Source organism: Nicrophorus vespilloides, unplaced genomic scaffold (genome assembly GCF_001412225.1).
Source record: "Nicrophorus vespilloides isolate i.1.1-1 unplaced genomic scaffold, Nicve_v1.0, whole genome shotgun sequence".
NCBI classification, from domain to species: domain Eukaryota; kingdom Metazoa; phylum Arthropoda; class Insecta; order Coleoptera; family Silphidae; genus Nicrophorus; species Nicrophorus vespilloides.
The window spans coordinates 14,245-33,241 of NW_017095556.1; the positions used below are offsets into that span (position 1 = coordinate 14,245).

An 18,997-nucleotide genomic window follows, 5' to 3' on the forward strand; every position below is an offset into this window, starting at 1 on the left:
TAATATGTGTTAAATCTTATATGAAAATATTATGCAACCAACTGTACACTCGTAAATATTTTAATTTTTTTGCAATTATTGCTAAGTGCAAATCCTTTAATAATGTGTAATTAAATACTGGATATTAATGGCATTAAAATGGGTACAGCTGTGTACTTGAAACATCGTTATTAAGAATTTAGCGAAAGAAAAAAAAAAGGTATATCCCAGAGTTTTTGACAGTTGCAAGAAAAATTGGCGCCATGTTATAGCTCTGTATCCTCTCTCTTCATGCCGCAGCACATTTAATCCAAACATAAATATAAAGGATTGTTGGAAATTTGAATTTGATGAGAAGTGAAACCCCGATGTGCACCAAAAGGAAAGCGTTTTAGATCGAATTCGGTACTGTCGAAAAAGGTGAGCGTTGATCTTGGTTAATTTATTTGTGTTGTGAACTAAAAAGAATATAATTTTTGGCGCAAATTGTTGTTGCAATAAAACTGTGCTCAGATCTGTGGCATGAACAGTTTCATCATTTGCTGCTTGATTTTTCTTGATTCTTACATGTCTCATCCCCAAATTTGCAAGAATGTTGTTTTAACCCTCAAAAAAAAAAGAAGGAAAATAAATATGAAAACTCTCGAACCTACTCTACATGTCTATCTCTCTTTCTCAGTTTTGCTCTCATTTAATTAGGTTATCATTGGTACTATATGTTTTGTTATTATCATTTGAAATGTAGTTTACATTTGCAAGTTAGGTTAGTTGCTGTGCTGTTGTATACAACTGTTTTATCGAATATTTGTAAAGCTTGTTTGGGTGCTTTGCAGTTAAATGGATTGTGAAGATAGTAAACTTGTTGGTGAGACTATGTCGTCGAAGAGTCGCTTCGGACGGACTAGGAAACCAAAAATTTCACATGATTTCTGTAATATTGATGACCTGTTCACTTCACCGAGCAAGTCATTGCTGAGAAAGCAAAAGTCAGCAGGCAAGAGGTTTAGAAAATCTAAAAGCGTTTCACCGAAAAGCGTCACTCACAATTATGAAAGTTTAACAAAGAAAAGGGTCTCATCTGAATTAAATTTCCGTAGAAGGTTGTTTAATCGACCGTCGTCAACGTCATTCGAGGCCAAAGACGCTGATGAGTCTGATGATGATACTAATAAGTTTATAGACTTTAGGCAAGTATTTTTGTCATCTCAGAAGCCAATTCTGAAGACATACAGCAATAGGAAGAGCATTGTCAGAGAGAAGCCGGAGGTAAAGTTCCCAGTACCTGATGAATCATCAAACACTCATTACATTCAAGAATTGGACGTTCAAGCCAACACTGATGACGTTAACATCCATGAGAACAAATTTGGTCTATGCCCTTGGGAGTCTCTTGGTGAAGCCGAAACCAGTAATGTTCCATTGGAAGGTAATTCAATTTGAATAATCTATTCCATTTACTAAACTGTTATAACTTTCTTTCAGATCTTTTTATAAAGGATGATGAGCTAGAATTCCTTTTCAACGAGGAAGATAATACGTATAGCACCGAGAGTTTTAGTGATAACGATATACCAGTCGAAAGTGATATTAATACGTTAGAGAGTACCGAGCCTAAGATGATCGGCAATGATGTGGTCTCACCACGAAACAATAAGAGAAGTCGGAAGAAGCAGCAAACAGTGGAAACTCCTAAGACGAAAAACGTTGCGTCGCCGAAGCCCCTCAAGTCAAGATCGTCCTCAAAGTCTACCAAAGAAGTTTTATCAGATAAAAGGCATTTGAAATCCAAAGAATCCGTGAGGAATAAAAGCGATGAGTCCGAATTAGTAGAGGAGGTTTTGTCTCCTAGGGCTTCCGAAAAAATTGAACAAGAGATCCTGTCGCCGAGGGCTTTGAGAGCCATAAAAAAGAAGCAGCGTGAGGATAGCCTTGAATCGGAGAAGAGCGATAACCAAAATGGTAAAGAAGTAGAGCCAAAGATGGAGCTTTGTCCTTTGAGATTAGAAAGTAAAATGAACGCGAGTCCTAAGAGAGGACGTGCGAAAAGCAAAAAGATGGAAGTGACGGTATCAGCAGCACTTACCATCAGCAAGAACGATGACGTTGTGAACAATCCGTTGGTCCACGAACGCTTGAATCAGAACTGCGAACAGCAAAAGTCTGAAGAGAATGAGAACCCGTCGGAGAATACTAAGTTTGAGGATGAGCAGAGCAAAGTACCAGAGACGGATAAGAACGACGAGACTACGGATAAATCGGACAACAAAATCTTGGAGATAGATAAGAAACTGAACATTGACACCAAGGTAAATGAAATCATACAATATAAGACTGAATACAATGGATCACATTCCTATAATTCTAATACATCTCATGTAGATTTAAACTGTACAAAGGAGAAAGTGGAAAAAACTGCGTTGTCGCCAGTTGATAAAGATAACTTGATGAACGGTAGCTCTGATATTCAAAGCGCCGAAGAACCAAGACAAAAAGACACTTTGGATATGGATCTTTTTCCATATACAGTATTAAGCGATACCACCAAACTAGCTCAAACTTCGACGCCTAAAAAGCAATTAATTTGTAAGATTAACATAGATAATTTGACATCAATTATTTACAAAGATCACAATTATTTTCTATCGAAATCGAACGCAAGCTCAATCAATCCTGCAGAACAGGAGAGCGCCAGTTGTGCCACGAATAGTAATGCGATCGAATTGTTCTCTCCGATAGTCAAAGGCGGAGAAGCGTCTTCGCGCGATTTGCTTCAGGAAAGCAACGATTCCAACGAGTCAATTAATCTAGAAAAAATCTTTAAAGAAAGTAAAACGGAGAGCAAAGAAAAGAAACCTAAAGTTTTGGTTGAGGTACTCAACGAAGATATGTACTCGCTCCCAGAAAGGACAACCTTCATGCGCAACAGGATCGAAAAGAAATCTAAGAAATTACAGCTCGAGGAGAATTACCATCCAATTATCAAACATTCATTGGAAATAAACGAAAACCCCGAAATCGAACTGTTGAACAACAATGATAAAGTATTGATTGATGATGATGTTTGCAGCATTTTCCCTCCACACAACGAGATTAAATTCAAGTTGAATGAAATGGTGTGTCTAGGAAAAACCATCCTCCAAGAGGATGACGAAATGATTGAGTCTAAGCGCGTAGAACAGAATGAAAGCAGGATAAACATCAAAGATCCATCGACAAATATGGAGCAACCTGGAAGGAAAAGCGGTGCGGAAAAGGTGGATAATTCGAAAAAGTGCTCTATTAGTAACGTGAGGTGCGCTGAAACCGTAACGGATGAAAATGTCCTTGCTGATGTGGAGAGTAAATCCGCCGAGAATGTTGTAATGAATTTCGAAACCATCAACACTCAGGACATTTTGAGCGAGATCGAAAAGATTTTGGAACCGAGTCCTCCGAACAAGAAAAAGCAGGAGGTTAGTACCAGCGCGAAAGAAAATTTAGAGAGCAATAAAGAGGACAAAGAGAATTTGGCGAGGACCGCTACCAAGCCTAAGGCTGTGGAAAGTCCAAGAAATAGAAAATCGCGTTTCCTTATAGATGTAAACCCTATCAACAAAGAGACTTATATACCGGCTGCAGAAAAAGGGATTTTAATTCAAGCCGAAGCTGAGTTTGATACTATACCAATTAGAAATTTACGTTCCAGAAAAACGCAATTGCCAATTGCCGAAAGTACAGTCGTTAGAAGTGAACAAATGAATACTTCTATAACAAGAGAAGAGTCTGAAAGTATACAAGTCAATTCATCGGTGGTGGAAGAGGTGAAGGAAATTGCAGAAGAAATGACAAAGGTTTCAGAGGGCAACGGGATAGATGATGACAGTTGTAAAGCAGAAATAGTCAAAGCTAAGTTACAGAGTGAAGATGACATTAGTACATTTTGTATAAGAAGTTTAAGATCTGGACGGGTTATGGAAGAGCCCAATGATACATGTGTAAAACTTAAAATGGAAGACACTAAAGTGGATGATTCAACTGTAGAAGAAAATACTCCTGATGTGGAGATAGTGGAGGCAGTTACGGTTAGAGTCGATGATGATATTGAAATAAAAATCAATTCAGATTTCACTTTTGGTAATTTGAAAATTAAGAAAGAACCTATAGATGTTGATATGATGGACGCTATGGAAGAAAATGAGCTTACTTCATTAACTACTTTGGTCGAAAAACATGAGACGCAAGAGAAATTGGATGAGGTTGCAGAAGTTGACGTTTTGGATAAGAAGAAGGTGGTTCCAGTGCGAAATTTGCGAATGCGAAAGAGTTTGGTGCCTAAAGAATCGCCTATCGAAGTTGATTTGGCGGTAAATGCTGCTGATCTCAATAAGAATGGGAAGTCCGAGGAAGTGGAAATCGTCTCGAGCAGGACCTTGAGGTCGAGGAAATCCATAGTCGGAGATGCTGAAAAGAGCTCACAAGATGATAACATCAAGGAGGAACAGAACTCGGATCGGAGAAAATCGTTAAGGGCGCGAAAATCCGTAGTAGAAAAGAAGAAAATTGAGGAGCGTCCTGCAGCAAAGAAGAGGAAGTTAGACGATTCTGTGGCTTACCTTAATGACATTATGGATGATGTCGAGTACATTAAGAATTCTTTGAAAATTAAGCCGGAGGTGGCGAGAAAAAGGATCAAGCTGGATCCGGATGTTGTTATCAAGAAGGAGATGGAGGATGAGGACGTGATGCCGTCTTCGATGGTCAAGGTAGAAATTAAACAAGAGCCGGGCGGTGAAAGTTGCCTAATTCCAGATGCCCATAACGATGACGACGAAATCCTCAAAATTCTTCAAATGTGTTTGAAAGGTAATTCCGTGGATTGGTGGCTGCTTAAATTTGAGTTAATATTGATAATGAAATCTTGAATTCTAGGTATGCACAAGTTCAAGATGGGCGAATTAGCATACGCGAGATTAGGAAAGTGTGTCTATTGGCCGAGCCTGATCATCAAGGATCCATGTAACGATAAGTTCACTATTGCAGGTAAGTTACTAAACATATATACAATTTTTCAATACTTGACTAAAGAAAACTGTTGGAAATTTCAAGTATATAATTCGTGATCTGTTACATAATAGAATTATAGATTTATTTATAAAACTTTCTATATTATTTCTTAATCTTTTAGCACCAGACGGTAAACCTGAACATCTCCAGTATCATGTGAGATTTTTCGGGGATAGGGGTCGAAGGTCATGGGTGAGAATATGCAGTATGTTACCATTTACTGTGAATCTGCCCGAAATTTACAACATTTTTAAGAGGAAGAAGGCGGTAACTATTTTTTTTCTCTTAATTTCGATTTATCGTTAATAATTGTGATATCTTGTAGTCGGAGAGACTGGCCCCGATTGATCACTTCAAAGTGAGCAGATTCCCAAAGTGGTTCAGAGGGATGCAGGAGGCGATGCCGCTAATCGATAAACCTCTGGAGGAAAAGCAGGATTTTTTCCAACTGGTCATTGAACAGGATACAGAAAAACGGTCTAAGATACGCAAGGGTAGGTCAGAGGCGAGAATTAAGCAAGAGGTGGAAGAAGAGGAGTCTGAGTGTAACAGCGTCGAAGAATCACTGGATTCGGATGCGAATTATTCTTTGAGGAAGAGGACGAGCGAAATCAAGCAGGAATCTTCCGAGTCAAGCGTGGAGGAGGTCAAGGAGGACAACGAAGTGTGTTCAGAGTCGTCGGAGACGGATCTGATATCGCCCAAATGGACTTTGAAACCACCGCTCGTCATGAACAAGGAGACCCAAACGGCATTGTGGAGACGAAACAATATATTCCGAGGAGTGCGACGCGATCGTGTCTGTCAGATTTGTTATTTACCTGAAGATGTCTTGAAATGCCGCGGTAAATGCTCCGGGTATTATCACAGGAGTTGCGCGAGTGATCTGAGTAGAATCATAAAGGTGGTTAGGAAGGGTAAACTGAAGATGGTCAACGAGAACACCGGAAATGAGGTGGAGGTTGTTTCCATCAAAACTAAGAAGTATCAGTCGCCGAAGAAGTTGTCGCTTGATAAGGAAGCGGTGAAGGATCTGACATTGCTGGAGCAGTTCGATCTGAAGATGAAGGAAGTCATGAATCCCATTGAAGAGAAGACGATATACGCTGATTCTACGACTGATAACAGTTCAGAGGATAGCTCGTCGCAGCAAATCGAGATCTTGGAGTCCTCTCTGAAGAATACAGATGAGTTCAGGTGCGGTAAGTGCTTGGCCAACATCGATCCTCCCTGTCACATGTGCGGATGCAATGTAAGTCCTCGTGGATCGTCGGCGCGGCAGAGATGCACAGTCGTTGGTTGCGGCAAGACCTTTCATCAGGAATGCCTAAGACTGTGGCCGCAGACGCAATTTAGCCTGATTAAGAGCAGCAACAACGAGCAGGATGCATTCTACTGCCCGATGCACACATGTCAAATATGCGTGTCGGATAATCCTCGCACCTTCCACGCTCGAATAACTACGAACAAGATTGCAAGATGTCTTAAGTGTCCGGCGACTTATCACAACAACAGTCGCTGCATACCAGCTGGATCAAACGTGATCACTGCCAGCCAGATTATATGTCCTAGGCATTATGTCGGTGAGTTTCTTCTCATTTCTTACGCTTTTTTCACAACTACAAAGCACCTAAGCTTTATTAAACCTCACGCGATATTACGTCAATCATGTATAAATTTGCTGTTGTTTCAGATTCCAAACAGACAACAGTGAACACGACCTGGTGTTTCATCTGCTCGAAAGGAGGAGCGCTGATATGCTGCGAAATTTGTCCTACGAGTGTCCATTCGGAGTGTTCGTCTATTAACTACCTGGAGGATGGATCTTACGTCTGCGAGGATTGCGAATCCGGCCGTTTGCCTCTGTACGATGAGATCGTCTGGGCGAAATTGGGGAGCTACCGTTGGTGGCCTGCCCTGGTCCTCTTCCCGAACGAGATCCCCGAAAACGTGATGAACAGTTCGCATCATCAAGGACAGTTCGTGGTGAGATTCTTCGGAACCCACGATCATTACTGGATCGGTCGAGGCCGCGTCTTCCTCTTTCAAGCGGACGACGTGACCGTTTCTACCAACAGGTACAGATCGCGCGTGGACTTTGTCTACCAACAGGCCGTGAAGGAAGCAGCAGAAGCGCATAGGTTCAAGCTAGGTAATTATCACACTATTATCAAACTATTCTAGAATTGAGTTATTAACTAACAAATATATTTTTTCAGAGTATAAAGATAGTTGTGAATCCCTCCTCAAGGACAGTGACAAACCTCCAACGTTCATCAAAATTAAAATTAACAAACCAGTTGGTAACGTGAAATTGGGTGATGCGTCAAACACAAGCAATGCTATGGCCTGTACCTGCGATCCGGATGGTCCGAGTCCTTGCGGCGAATCTAGCGACTGTCTGAATCGGTAAGAAGGAATATCAAAAACGCAATTGTGCAAATAATCGAATTGTAAATGGTAAAATTTGTTTAGGATGTTATTGACCGAATGCGATTTGGAAGTCTGTCCGGCCGGTGAGCGTTGCGAGAACCAACGTTTCGACAAGAGGCAATACGTTAACGTTCTACCCTACAATACGAAGGGTCGAGGTTGGGGTCTGAAGACGCTGGAACCCGTAAAGAAGGGTCAATTCGTTATAGAATACGTGGGCGAAGTCATCGACGACAAGGAGTACCAGAGACGGATCAAGAAAATGCATGAACAGAAGATCGATAACTACTACTTCCTGACCATCGATAACACCAGAATGATCGACGCCGGCCCTAAAGGTACATGCGATTTGTATAGAAAGCAGCTTTGCACAAAACGCGATACTAATGATGTAAATGTATTTTTCAAGTATTTCTACTATTTCATTAATCAGTCTCGATATGCTAGTTCATCTAGTGCATTTCCCATTTGTATTAATCAAATGTTTGCAAATATTTCGCTTATTATTCAAATAACTCATACATTTAGCAACTCATCGGTAAACGATGAATACTATTCAGGAACTTGCGTAAGTACAAGGAATTTTCCGATTTTGTACATCTTCCGCGATCGACTTTTACAAATACTTGTCAAAGTGCATAACTCGTTTTCCTTATCGAACATTGATCAAGATTTTCACAATCTACTTTAACATTTTCAACGTCATCGTATATTGCATAATTCTAATTTGTATTTTTTTATTATTTTTTTTGTAGGAAATGTTGCGAGATTTATGAATCACTGCTGCGAACCGAACTGTGAAACGCAGAAATGGACGGTGCGTTCAATCACGAGGATAGGTCTGTTCGCCATTCAGGACATTCCCAAGGACACGGAGTTAACGTTCAATTACAATTTCCAATGCGTCGGCGAAGAGAAAAAGGAGTGCCGTTGCGGAGCTCCGAGCTGCAGCGGTTTCATAGGGGCCAAGAAATCAGCGGTAAGTTCATTTCTGTTACATTCTGTTGCCATGGTTAAAACATAACTAGTGACGTTAGTTTAATGTTTCAAGCAACAAGACATTAACGTCGATTCAAAATTAGCACGTTTGTTGTGATCATTATTTTTTTAATTGAAATTCAATTTTCTAAGGTTTTCTACACTTCTACAATTTACAACGTTAAAATTTCTGTTATATTTTTTTTATTTTGCTAGTTTTGTTTATTACCATGGTTACTATTAACGTCAATATCAAATTATTGATCAATGAAACCATTTTCCAATTGTAAAAAAAAGGTACAAGTTTAGTTTAAATTTCAAGTTAGAGTCTAAAATCAGAAGAATATGGTTTCTATGCATTTGGTTTGTAGTTAATATATTTTACTTTATTTGTCTTGTATAATAATGCTGTGTTTTCATTGTTTATTAGGATGTTAAGAAACAGAAGAAACCTTCATCGATAAAGGTTTCGACACCGTCACCAGTGGAATCGCCGGTCGAAGAGGAGCCTTGCTTCGAGTGCGGTGAAACCGGTCTCGGAGAAACCTATCCATGCCACAGCAAGTTATGTACCAAGTTTTACCACCCGAAATGCGTGAACCTGGAAACGAAAATGCACAGTAAATATAATTGGGTAATCATTAAATTCATGTAATTAATTGATTTCTTTGTAGGTAAATGGACTTGTCCTTGGCACAATTGCAACATGTGTTCAAAACGCACCATCAGATGCTGCCTCTTCTGCACGAATTCTTATTGTCCTCTGCACTGCGAAGGGAAGATGAGGCACGACCGGATGCTGGGATACGTGTGTTTTTCACATGATCCTGTAAGTAATTGTTGATCTTTCCTTTAAACTTAACTAATCTGTTGAATTTATGTTAGGAAAGGGAAGTGGCCAATCACGATGAAGGATTACAGAAATCGAAATCGCCGACGGACGAATCCGATGTAACTTCGACCACTTACGAGGCGGACGACAGTGCGAGTTCCATAGCCGAAGACTCGTGCCATGCAACGACTACAACGACAGTAGTGAACAGCGTTAAAGGCAAGAAGAGGAGACGATCTTCGCGAACGTCCCTGAACAACAAGAAACGTTCAAAAACCGAAGGACCCCTCGGCGAGAACTGAAGACCACAATCATCATCAGATGCGTCTATCATATATTCGTCTACCAATTATTATTTTTTTTAATACATAATTTATAAATATTCACTGTGATTTAGATAATATGTAGGTTGTGTTATTTCTTTCTTTCACTATCTTCTCTTCTATCTTTTATTTTATTTTTTTTGTTGTTGTCATCTAAATGTATGTATTATTTCCTGTAGATTATCACCATCATCTTTACTTGTTTTTAACTCCCAACCTTTATTTTAACTTACCATTTACTTATTAGAAGAGGAATTTACTTTTCTTCAGTTTTTACGTTTATTTTATGCATTTCTCAATCCCCCAACATACATTTAAAAAAAGAAACAACCCCATTGTACATTTTTTGATAATATTTGTATATTGATGTAGAAACAGTGGAAGATGTTTGTTCTATTTTATGTAAATATTGAGTTTTATTTTATTTTTTCCCTCCGTAGTCTCTTTAAGAAAATACGGTTGGACAACAAACAAAATATATGAAACATGTTTTGACCATTTTTTTTTTATTTGAAACTATTATTAATCTTGAGATTATTTCTACCAGTATTTGTTGTATTTCTTGAAAATGTTTTCTGTTTTTTTTTTGTTTGTGGAAAAATAAACGGATGGATGTAAATTTTATTTCGTTCTGTGTTCGTTTCTTCTTTGTGAAATTCATTAAAGTTGTACCAGTTATTGTGCAGATTTATAAACCTCTTACAAATTTTGTGGTTTTTCATTATAATATATTGTAAAATTGATCTTTAAAATAGTAAATTTATTTTGAATCAAGACTTCATAGATTTTATAAACTTTAAAAGATTGCTTATTTGTTTGCAATATTGTTACCTAGGTGATGCGTTGATTGGTTAATATCAAACTTAACTGGTTAATTTATTAACATACTACAAACAAATTTCATATTTTTCAAATTCTACATTTATTAAGAATTCTTGTACATTAATATGTATAGGATTTGTATAAAAAAATATAAAATTAGTAATGGGAAAGTTCGCTACAAAAAAGTAACTATTTACATGCAGAGTAACCATAGGAACATTAGTTAGTTGAGTTAGAAAAGTACTTGATCAAATCATTTCTAGCATCTTGATGAACGACTTCGTTGCAATTAAACAAAATATCGTTTTCCTCGCCGGAACTTCCGTCAACATCCGGTTCAGTTTCGTTGCAATCTATGGATATGTTATGTAGAATTGCCGTGGTTACGATGATCTTCTGCACCAGAGGCACCTTGCATCTCATGCCTGTCGTCAAGATAGGAAACCTCTTCTTCCACAGCCTCAAACATTTCTCCATAATCCTCCTCGTCTTCATGTGAGATTCGTTGAAGCGATGTTCGCCCTCCGTCTGCGGATTCCTGATAGGTGTTATCAAATAGTTCCGCAGCGGAAAGCAGCCACCGCCGAGAACTAAACCATCTTTGAACTCTTTGTTCTCGAATCTCGACTTGACGAAGGAATTCTCGAAAATCGTGCTCGCGTGCGTCGAACCCGGCCATCGCGCCACAATATCAACGAATTTCAGAGATGCGTTGCACATAGCCTGAACGTTGATAGCAAAGTACCCATTCCTGCATCTGTAATAGTCAGCATCCTCTCCACCTGGAGATTGTATCTTTACATGGGTACAATCCAATACTGCAAGAACGTTAGGAAACTGAGCAACATTGTAAAAATCCAATTGACTCTTATCAACCTCACTGGTATTCGATGGCATGTAAACATACTGATCCAGCAGACTCGAAATAGCATCACATACCCTATGTATAATTTTTCCAGTTGTTGTCTTATGAATACCAGCAAAGTCTCCAATTGTGATGTAAAAGGAGCCACTTGCAAAGAAACCCAATGTAATCAGGAGCTGTTGCACAGGAGTCACTGGATTATTCCTGCAACACACATTTTACCAATTTCGTTCAAGATCTATTCTTTTGTATTTACTACTACTTATTCGTCTTGTGTATCAGTTTATTCTTGATCTGCTCCAGCAATCCCACTACTGTGTGCTTGGTGAAACGAAACTTTTCGTAGAATTCAGCATCGCTCCAGTTCTCCAAATTATCCATTCGAGGTTTTATGGTGTTTGGCTGTCTGAAATACATATGGTACAGCTCCTCCTCTTCATCATATACTTCTTCATCGAGATCATCGTAGTCTCCCATCGTCTTTAGCATATTTGTTGATCAGAACAGCTGTTACTCACACTTATGAAACAACGCTTCAAGGAAACGCAGTTCGTTGAAGTGCGCATGAACAGAAGTAAAATCAGGAATATTTTAAGATTTTCGAACGCAAACATTTTTAAGTTTTAATTCAGCAATCTTGGAACACATCACAAAAATAAATAATTGTAATTTATAAACATAAAAATATATTTAAAGAAAAATAAAGTAACATATTGAAAAAATACATATTCTTTGTTAGTCTTCAGTTAGATCTAAGAGCTTCTGAATTAATTCATCAACTAAAATCGTTGCTCTACTCAATTCTTCCGAACTATTAATATTTTGCAATAACACTGTTATTTTTGCTATTAACAATTTTTTAGCGTTTTCCAAATATGATGCGTCTTCCACCTTCCAGCAGTCTTCATCATTTTCATCAACATCTGAAATAAATGACAAAAAAATTAATCCATCAACATATACCAATTGCAACATAATCTATCTGTTTTGTCCAGGTCTTGAAATCTTCAATTTTTGTAAACTCATCAACATTGAGAGCTGCTTGTTTATATGCTCTGTTTATTGTACTATATACTATGTATTTATTTACTGTTTTATGCCTAACATGACATTGCCTGGGTACATACACTGTAAGGAGTGAGATAACTTGCACACCTCCACTCTATAGTGGAGGAATCAGAATATAACATTGAGAGCTAATTTCAATTGGTCAATTAATGCTAGTCTTACATCAATAATAGTACATAAAGGACATTTCAGTCCTGAGATATGAACCTTTCATTAAATTTCATTAAACCTTTCCGTCTGTATTATAAATTAAATAAAAGTTATATTTTACCAGGATGTTGTGGTTCAACATGGGACTTTAAATTGGAATGGGTTGCAGTAGGCATTTTAAAAAAGTTGTAATAAACAAAATATAACACAACACAAAATATTCTTAAGTAATGGCGTCTGATGTAACCGTTGGTAACCGTCAAATATGCAAGTATGCTTCAAAACACAGCTTCGTCGTTCTCAAAAGTAAACAAAACAATACGCGCATGCGAATTTTCAATAATTCAAATATCGTGCACGCTTTTCGAGTCGCTGCAACCAAACATACACAGGTTGATCCTGATAATTAAATTATTTGCGCAAAATTTCAGCACTATTCAAAATCACAATATCGATGATAGAATGCAGGTTCATTCGAATGGTAACGGTCTCTAGTTTAAGATTCATATCGAATTATGCAATTATCTTGCGTTGTTATCCTAAAATTAAATTAAAAGTGAAGATTGTCCTTACCTACATCTAAACATTCGACAGCTCGTAGCAAATGAATGAATGATAGCAGTCACTTGTGAGTACAATAGGAAGGTGAGACTTTCAGCTTCAATTTAAGAGTAAGGTAATGTCATTGTCTTAAATGGTTCTAGAGTAATTAACTAAAAACTGAATACATTGAAAATTGTTGTTTCTCGGTTACGTAATGAACATTATGTTTTTTTTTTGCATATGTTGCATAATGGTGGCGCTCTTCATGAGCAATAACAAAAATGTAATAAAAGTACGTAACTTTCGAGCAATTAATAAAAAACAGGAAAACTATCAACTTGCCGGATCGCAAGGTACGTTACGTAATGAGTTGTGAAACGCTTGTCCGCAGGTGATTATGAACGAAATTTTCAGGAATTTTCAGAAACTCTGAAAATCGAAATACAAATAGAAAACGTCGCTCATCCGAAAGGTGGCTGTCTAAATAGTATGTCACTTTTGACAGTTTGTAGAAGACGATTGAATGACAGCAGTCAGTAGATTGGAAAGGTCAGACTTTCAGCTTCAATTTGCACGTTTTCTGATCGATTTATCTTGCGTNATGACTTTGAAAAATAGGTGCTGTGGAATCCTCATTAGAGTAGTATTATTAACGAAAATCTGTGATTTAAAAAAAATCTAATTGAAATTGAACGAAATTTTCAGCAATTTTCAGGAACTCTGAAAATCGAAATATAGATTCAAAATGTCGCTCATCCGAAAGGTGGCTGGCTAAATAGTATGATTCCTGTTGAATTACGTTGAATTATCCTGCGTGGTTATTCTGAAATATAGAAAAACGTGAAGAGGGTGTATTTTCAGCAACGTCGCTTTTGACAGTTTACAGAAGACGAACGAAAATCGTTTTTTTTTTCTATCAAGCTGTGATTTTATCAAAATCTAATTGGAATTGAACGAAATATTCAGCAATTTTCATGAACTCTGAAAATCGAAATATAGATTCAAAATGTCGCTCATCCGAAAGGTGGCTGTCTAAATAGTATGATTCTTGTTGAATTACGTAATTATCCTGCGTGGTTATCCTGAAATATAGTAAAACGTGAAGAGGGTGCATTTTCAGCAACGTCGCTTTTGACAGTTTGCAGCAGAAGATGAATGAATGACAGCAGTCAGTAGGTTGGAAGGGTCAGACTTTCAGCTTCCATTTGCACGTTTTCTGATCGATTTATCTTGCGTAGTTGTTGAGTTATGAAAGAATATGTTATGATTTTGAAAAGTATGGTCCTGTAGAATCCTCATTGAAGTAGTAACACATTTTGCAAATGAAAACTAAACAATTGTTTTATTTTTATGGATGTAATGTATTTTGTTTTTCTTTTAATTATTACAGGAGAGCAGTGCTGTCACAACTTAAAACAAATATATCTACAAGGAAAACGAAAAAAATAATAAGAAGAAGAGAAAACAACATAAATACAATAATTTCCATTCGTATAGTATTCTTCAATATGTATACACAAATAAATATACCTAAACACTTTTTCCACTAAATATACATAATAATTTTCCTCACGAAAAAAACAAGAAAAAAATAATAATATGGGCAAAGTAGACGCAATAAATTAAACGAATCAAAAGACATGTTAAAATAAAAAAAGGAAACAAACGAAATCAAGAAACACCATTGAACATTGAAGTTATTATTGTTGGGGATTTTAATAAAAAATTATTTAATTCGAAGAAAAATATTAAACAAATACTCAAAATTTAACTGAAAAATCTTCGAAAATTTCAATTCGAAATAATTATATATGGTTTGGGTTGCGCCCAAAATGAAGAGGTACAAAATACAATGGAACATAAGAAAATTTCGTATAAAATTATTTCTTTTTGCCGTTATCGTTATCTAACAATTAGCAAAGCAATCATCTCGAACTCGTTCCTAAATGCCTGTTTACAAATACATGTATATGTAAGGCCTGTATAATGTCTTGCATTCAATTATTTCCACTTATTAAATGCATTTCGTCTTTTGATAATATTAATTTCTTTTCTGTTACTTCCCGCCAATACAAAATGTAATCTTTTTTATTTTTTTTCCGTCCATCTCTTTATGTGTGTGTATTCATTTAGTAATTTCTTTTTAAATAGTCCTAGAACCTAGCTTAATCCTACAAAAAATATATTAAGCATCTCATTTATTATATAAGCAATTATCATCGTTTCCATCGTCTCCTTCGGCGGGCGGAAATAAACGCCCGCCGAGGACAAACAAAAAAAAAACAAAAAAACAATATAGTTATGCGATAAAACGAAGAAAAAAATATTGTAATTGAAAAGAAACGCAAGCGACGATTTTCAGCGCCGGCAGCGAAAGGCAAGATTCAAAAAAATTGTTGTTTGTTATATTATATTCTTTCGTTTAGATTTGTGTAAGATTACGATAATCGAACGTCGTTTGGATGCTCTTGCAAATGTTTCCGTTTCTCTTTTTTTTTTGTAGCGGCGATAGCAAAATAAAAAACAAACACCTCCCGTCCTTCCTTCCACGCTAAAAGCCTTTCAAATCTTAACTAATTCTTCTGTGAGTCTATTGTGTTGTAATTATTTTAATTAGTGTTTTTTTCTTTGTTTCTCTTTTGATCAGCTGCTTGATTGTGAGCGTGTGTTGTTGTTGTAATGTGTTGTCGTAATTTGTTTTGTGATCTCGTCGTGTTGATTGGTTTAGAAAAGGCGCGCCCTCCGTTTGATCTCGCTGCGGCGCCACGTGGGCAGTCTGTAGAAGTCGGTCCTGGACAGTTGGAACAGGCTCTCGAACTCCGCGTCCGACAGATGCCGCTGCAAATTTGACACATGTCATTTAGTTATGCAACAACAATTTCGATAATACAGTAATAATCTCGGTTCAACGAATTGAAAGAGCGAGGAAAGTTTAAGTACCTCTAGATTGCATCTATCGACGTCCGCTGGTAGTCTGTAGTTTGTGATCATCAGCAGATGGTACGGGTATATCTTTGCCGGTTCGTTGATCAACAATGTATGGGCCATGTTGGGCAGCGATCGTCGTACTTGTGATGTGTACCCGCTTGGGTATCCTCCTAGGCCCCCGGTGTACGTGGTGGACAGCGGCATATCCATTTTCTGATTATAATAAAAAGAAAAACATGAAATTATTACAAATTCAAAATAATTTTGAAGGAACTTTTTGTTTTTTTTTTAAGTTGGATGCAACAAATCTGAACCAAACCAAAAAATGCCAAAATCATGCTCTCAACCAAGTGTGCGTCTATATATATATGTATATATATTATGGTACAAAGGTCAAAACAATAGGGGGATCGAAACAGTCCGGTGTGCATCTTAGTAGTTCTGATCAACAGCTCTGCATGCTTTATCCGCCCAAAAAAAGTGCTCGAAATATTTACTTTTTGGGTTTATTTTGTATAGTTTTGGTACTGTCAACAAGCGAACCAATCACTCTTCTACTTCATGTAAATGCAATAGTCATTTGTTTCAGAAGGAAGTATTGAAAACTTGACAGAAAACAATTGAAACTTTAAAAGGTTATGGTACTATGTTATATAAGACGAATGAAATTATCCAATTAATAAATGTAGTTTTCATAAAATATTCTTCAAAAAGTTTGAATTATTTTTTTGAAAGTTGTTCAAAATATTTGACTTAGTAAAGAAAATATTTCTTCACATGATTTTCACAAATTCCTATAACCAAATAATTAAGAAAAAAGTAAACTATTAGAAGAATTGAATATTGTTGTCATAATCAGAGTTTCTAAACCTTTTTGTCTTTTGACTTGCTACAAGTATTTCATCAATTCCTTGCTTTGACACAAGGTGACAGCTGTCATTTCGAGATCCATTAAAAGAAGGTTGAGAAAGGCTGGTCATAAATGATGAATTATGAAAAAAATGAATTTCATATTATTGTCAACATATTTGCTTGTAATTGTACTTTGACTCAATTGCTACAAGTATTTCATGAGTTATTTGCTTTGACAGCTGTCATTTCGAGATCCTATTTTTGGTTGAGAAAGGCTGTGTCATATTTGATGAATTACCCACTTCCTACAAGTATTTCATCAGTTCCTTGCTTTGACATAAAGTGACAGCTGTCATTTCGAGATCCATTAAAAGAAGGTTGAGAAAGGCTTGCCATAATTGATGAATTATTAAAAAAAATAATTTAATATTATTGTAATAATCAGTGTTTCTAAACCTTTTTGCCACCTGAGTCAACATATTTGCTTGTACTTATACTTTGACTCAATTGTTACAAGTATTTCATGAGTTCTTTGCTTTGACACAAGGTGACACTTGTCATTTCGAGATCCATTTAAAGAAGGTTGAGAAAGGTTGTGTCATATTTAATGAATTATGATAAAAAAAAATGAATATGTGTCACAATTGATGAATTATGAAAATTATAACTTTTTCATGAATAAGATTACTTTTTTCATATTCTAAAGTCACTGTTGATTAATCAAAAATTAGAATTTGTTAATACTGTTTAAAATGTCAAACATTGAAGTTGAAGAGTGTTTGTTTCCTGTTTCATTTATTTATTATTTTGAATCGAATTGTAGACATAAAATCCTAATTGTGTACTTTTTTCGGTCTGAATTATTTACATACCAATCCGCGTCTATCCACATCCGTGATGGAGTCAGTTGAAACTGCAGAAGAAGTAATTATAAGTATAAGTAAGTATAAGAGATGAGTCATTCGGGAAATAAAAAAAAACGTTTTGCAATTAGAGTGAAGGGGGAAGAAATAGGCATTCTCTATTGTAGTTGAATTTATATATATATATAAAAAAAATAAGTGTTTCCAAATGAAATAATCAAAATTTTGGCGATTAAATCATTTAAAAAAACAACAAACAAAATCCTTGAACCACGCTCATATAATACAATCTACCCCCATATTATTATTTACATAAAAAATCTTATATTTTTTGTATATAAAAAAAATACATTAATAATTAAGAAGCTTGAAGCTGAATATTGATTACTAAAAAATAAGCCAAATAAAAGAATGCGCACAGAAAAAGGTTTGGAAAGGTGGAAGTATTTGTAGTTAGATTAGAATAGTCTCTTGTTTATATACCTTCATGGTTGTTTTTTTTATGTGTGTGTGACAATTTTTTTTGTTGTACTTACTATCGGATTTACCACTGCTGAAGTCTGTGCTGTGCGTTTTAACCCCCATTCCGCTATAATAGTCTCCCTGCGAATGGTTTCAACAACATTTTATTAGCGATAATAAGCGAAAAACGAATCACAGAGAAAGGGATTGCGAGAAAACGGAACAAAAACAAAATTTGAAAAGTATAGAGAATAGAAAGAGAGATAGAGAGAAAGACAAAGAACAAGATAGATGATTGATGAGATTATGAATAATATTCGTGTTTTGAGTAAATGGTGCTAAGACGAGATGAATTGACATCATTTTGAGTATTTAAGTATATGCAGTGTACACAAATTAGTTATTATATTGCTCTCCTTCGAAAAATTGTGAACGTAGCGAATATAAAAGTTATGTTTTAGAAGTGATTCGTTTGTTCATTTTTTAATTGATTTTTTTCTTAACGGGAATCATTTTATTTATTAATTACATATAAATGACATTCTGTACATATTATAAAAATTCTAATGTAAATGTCAATTAGATAAGTAAACTTTCTGTATTTTTTTTTAAATTGACTAATGTTACTGTCAGATAAACCATTTTTCTATATATTCTACAAAAAGTGACTAATGTCAGTTTCATAAGTCAATAGTCTGCATATTCTATAACAATTGACTAATGTGAGTGTCAATTATGTAAGCCAACTTTCTATATTTTTTTTGATAAAAAGTGAATAACGTTAATGTCAGTTATATAAACCAACTCTTTGTATATTCTATATATTCTACAAAAAGTGACTAATGTCATTTTCATA

General features: G+C 36.1%; 3 protein-coding genes across 4 annotated transcripts; 1 reads left to right on the forward strand and 2 right to left on the reverse strand.

Annotated features, from left to right (window-relative positions):
• Positions 1-234: 234 nt before the first annotated feature.
• Positions 235-10,185, forward strand: LOC108556555. The gene is made up of 13 exons (XM_017912722.1): positions 235-399; positions 813-1,405; positions 1,462-4,821; positions 4,888-4,998; positions 5,144-5,289; positions 5,348-6,605; positions 6,716-7,174; positions 7,242-7,431; positions 7,498-7,793; positions 8,211-8,434; positions 8,864-9,053; positions 9,108-9,262; positions 9,319-10,185. The coding sequence occupies exons 2-13, from the start codon at positions 817-819 to the stop codon at positions 9,565-9,567; spliced, it is 7,227 nt and encodes a 2,408-aa protein (XP_017768211.1). The 5' UTR covers positions 235-399; positions 813-816; the 3' UTR covers positions 9,568-10,185.
• Positions 10,186-10,545: 360 nt separating this feature from the next.
• On the reverse strand, positions 10,546-11,834 carry LOC108556543 (putative nuclease HARBI1). Of its 2 annotated transcripts, XM_017912709.1 has the most exons (3): positions 11,538-11,834; positions 11,292-11,479; positions 10,546-11,228 (listed from the first exon to the last, which is right to left on the reverse strand). In XM_017912709.1, the coding sequence occupies exons 1-3, from the start codon at positions 11,762-11,764 to the stop codon at positions 10,630-10,632; spliced, it is 1,014 nt and encodes a 337-aa protein (XP_017768198.1). In that variant the 5' UTR covers positions 11,765-11,834; the 3' UTR covers positions 10,546-10,629. The 2 variants fall into 2 exon arrangements, with proteins under 2 accessions (XP_017768198.1, XP_017768189.1); XM_017912700.1 differs by having other exon boundaries at positions 10,546-11,479.
• Positions 11,835-15,127: 3,293 nt separating this feature from the next.
• LOC108556582 (dematin-like) lies at positions 15,128-18,356 on the reverse strand. The gene is made up of 4 exons (XM_017912756.1): positions 18,216-18,356; positions 17,689-17,729; positions 15,977-16,177; positions 15,128-15,874 (listed from the first exon to the last, which is right to left on the reverse strand). Exons 1-4 carry the CDS (start codon positions 18,262-18,264, stop codon positions 15,761-15,763), a joined length of 405 nt encoding a protein of 134 aa, XP_017768245.1. The 5' UTR covers positions 18,265-18,356; the 3' UTR covers positions 15,128-15,760.
• Positions 18,357-18,997: the final 641 nt, after the last annotated feature.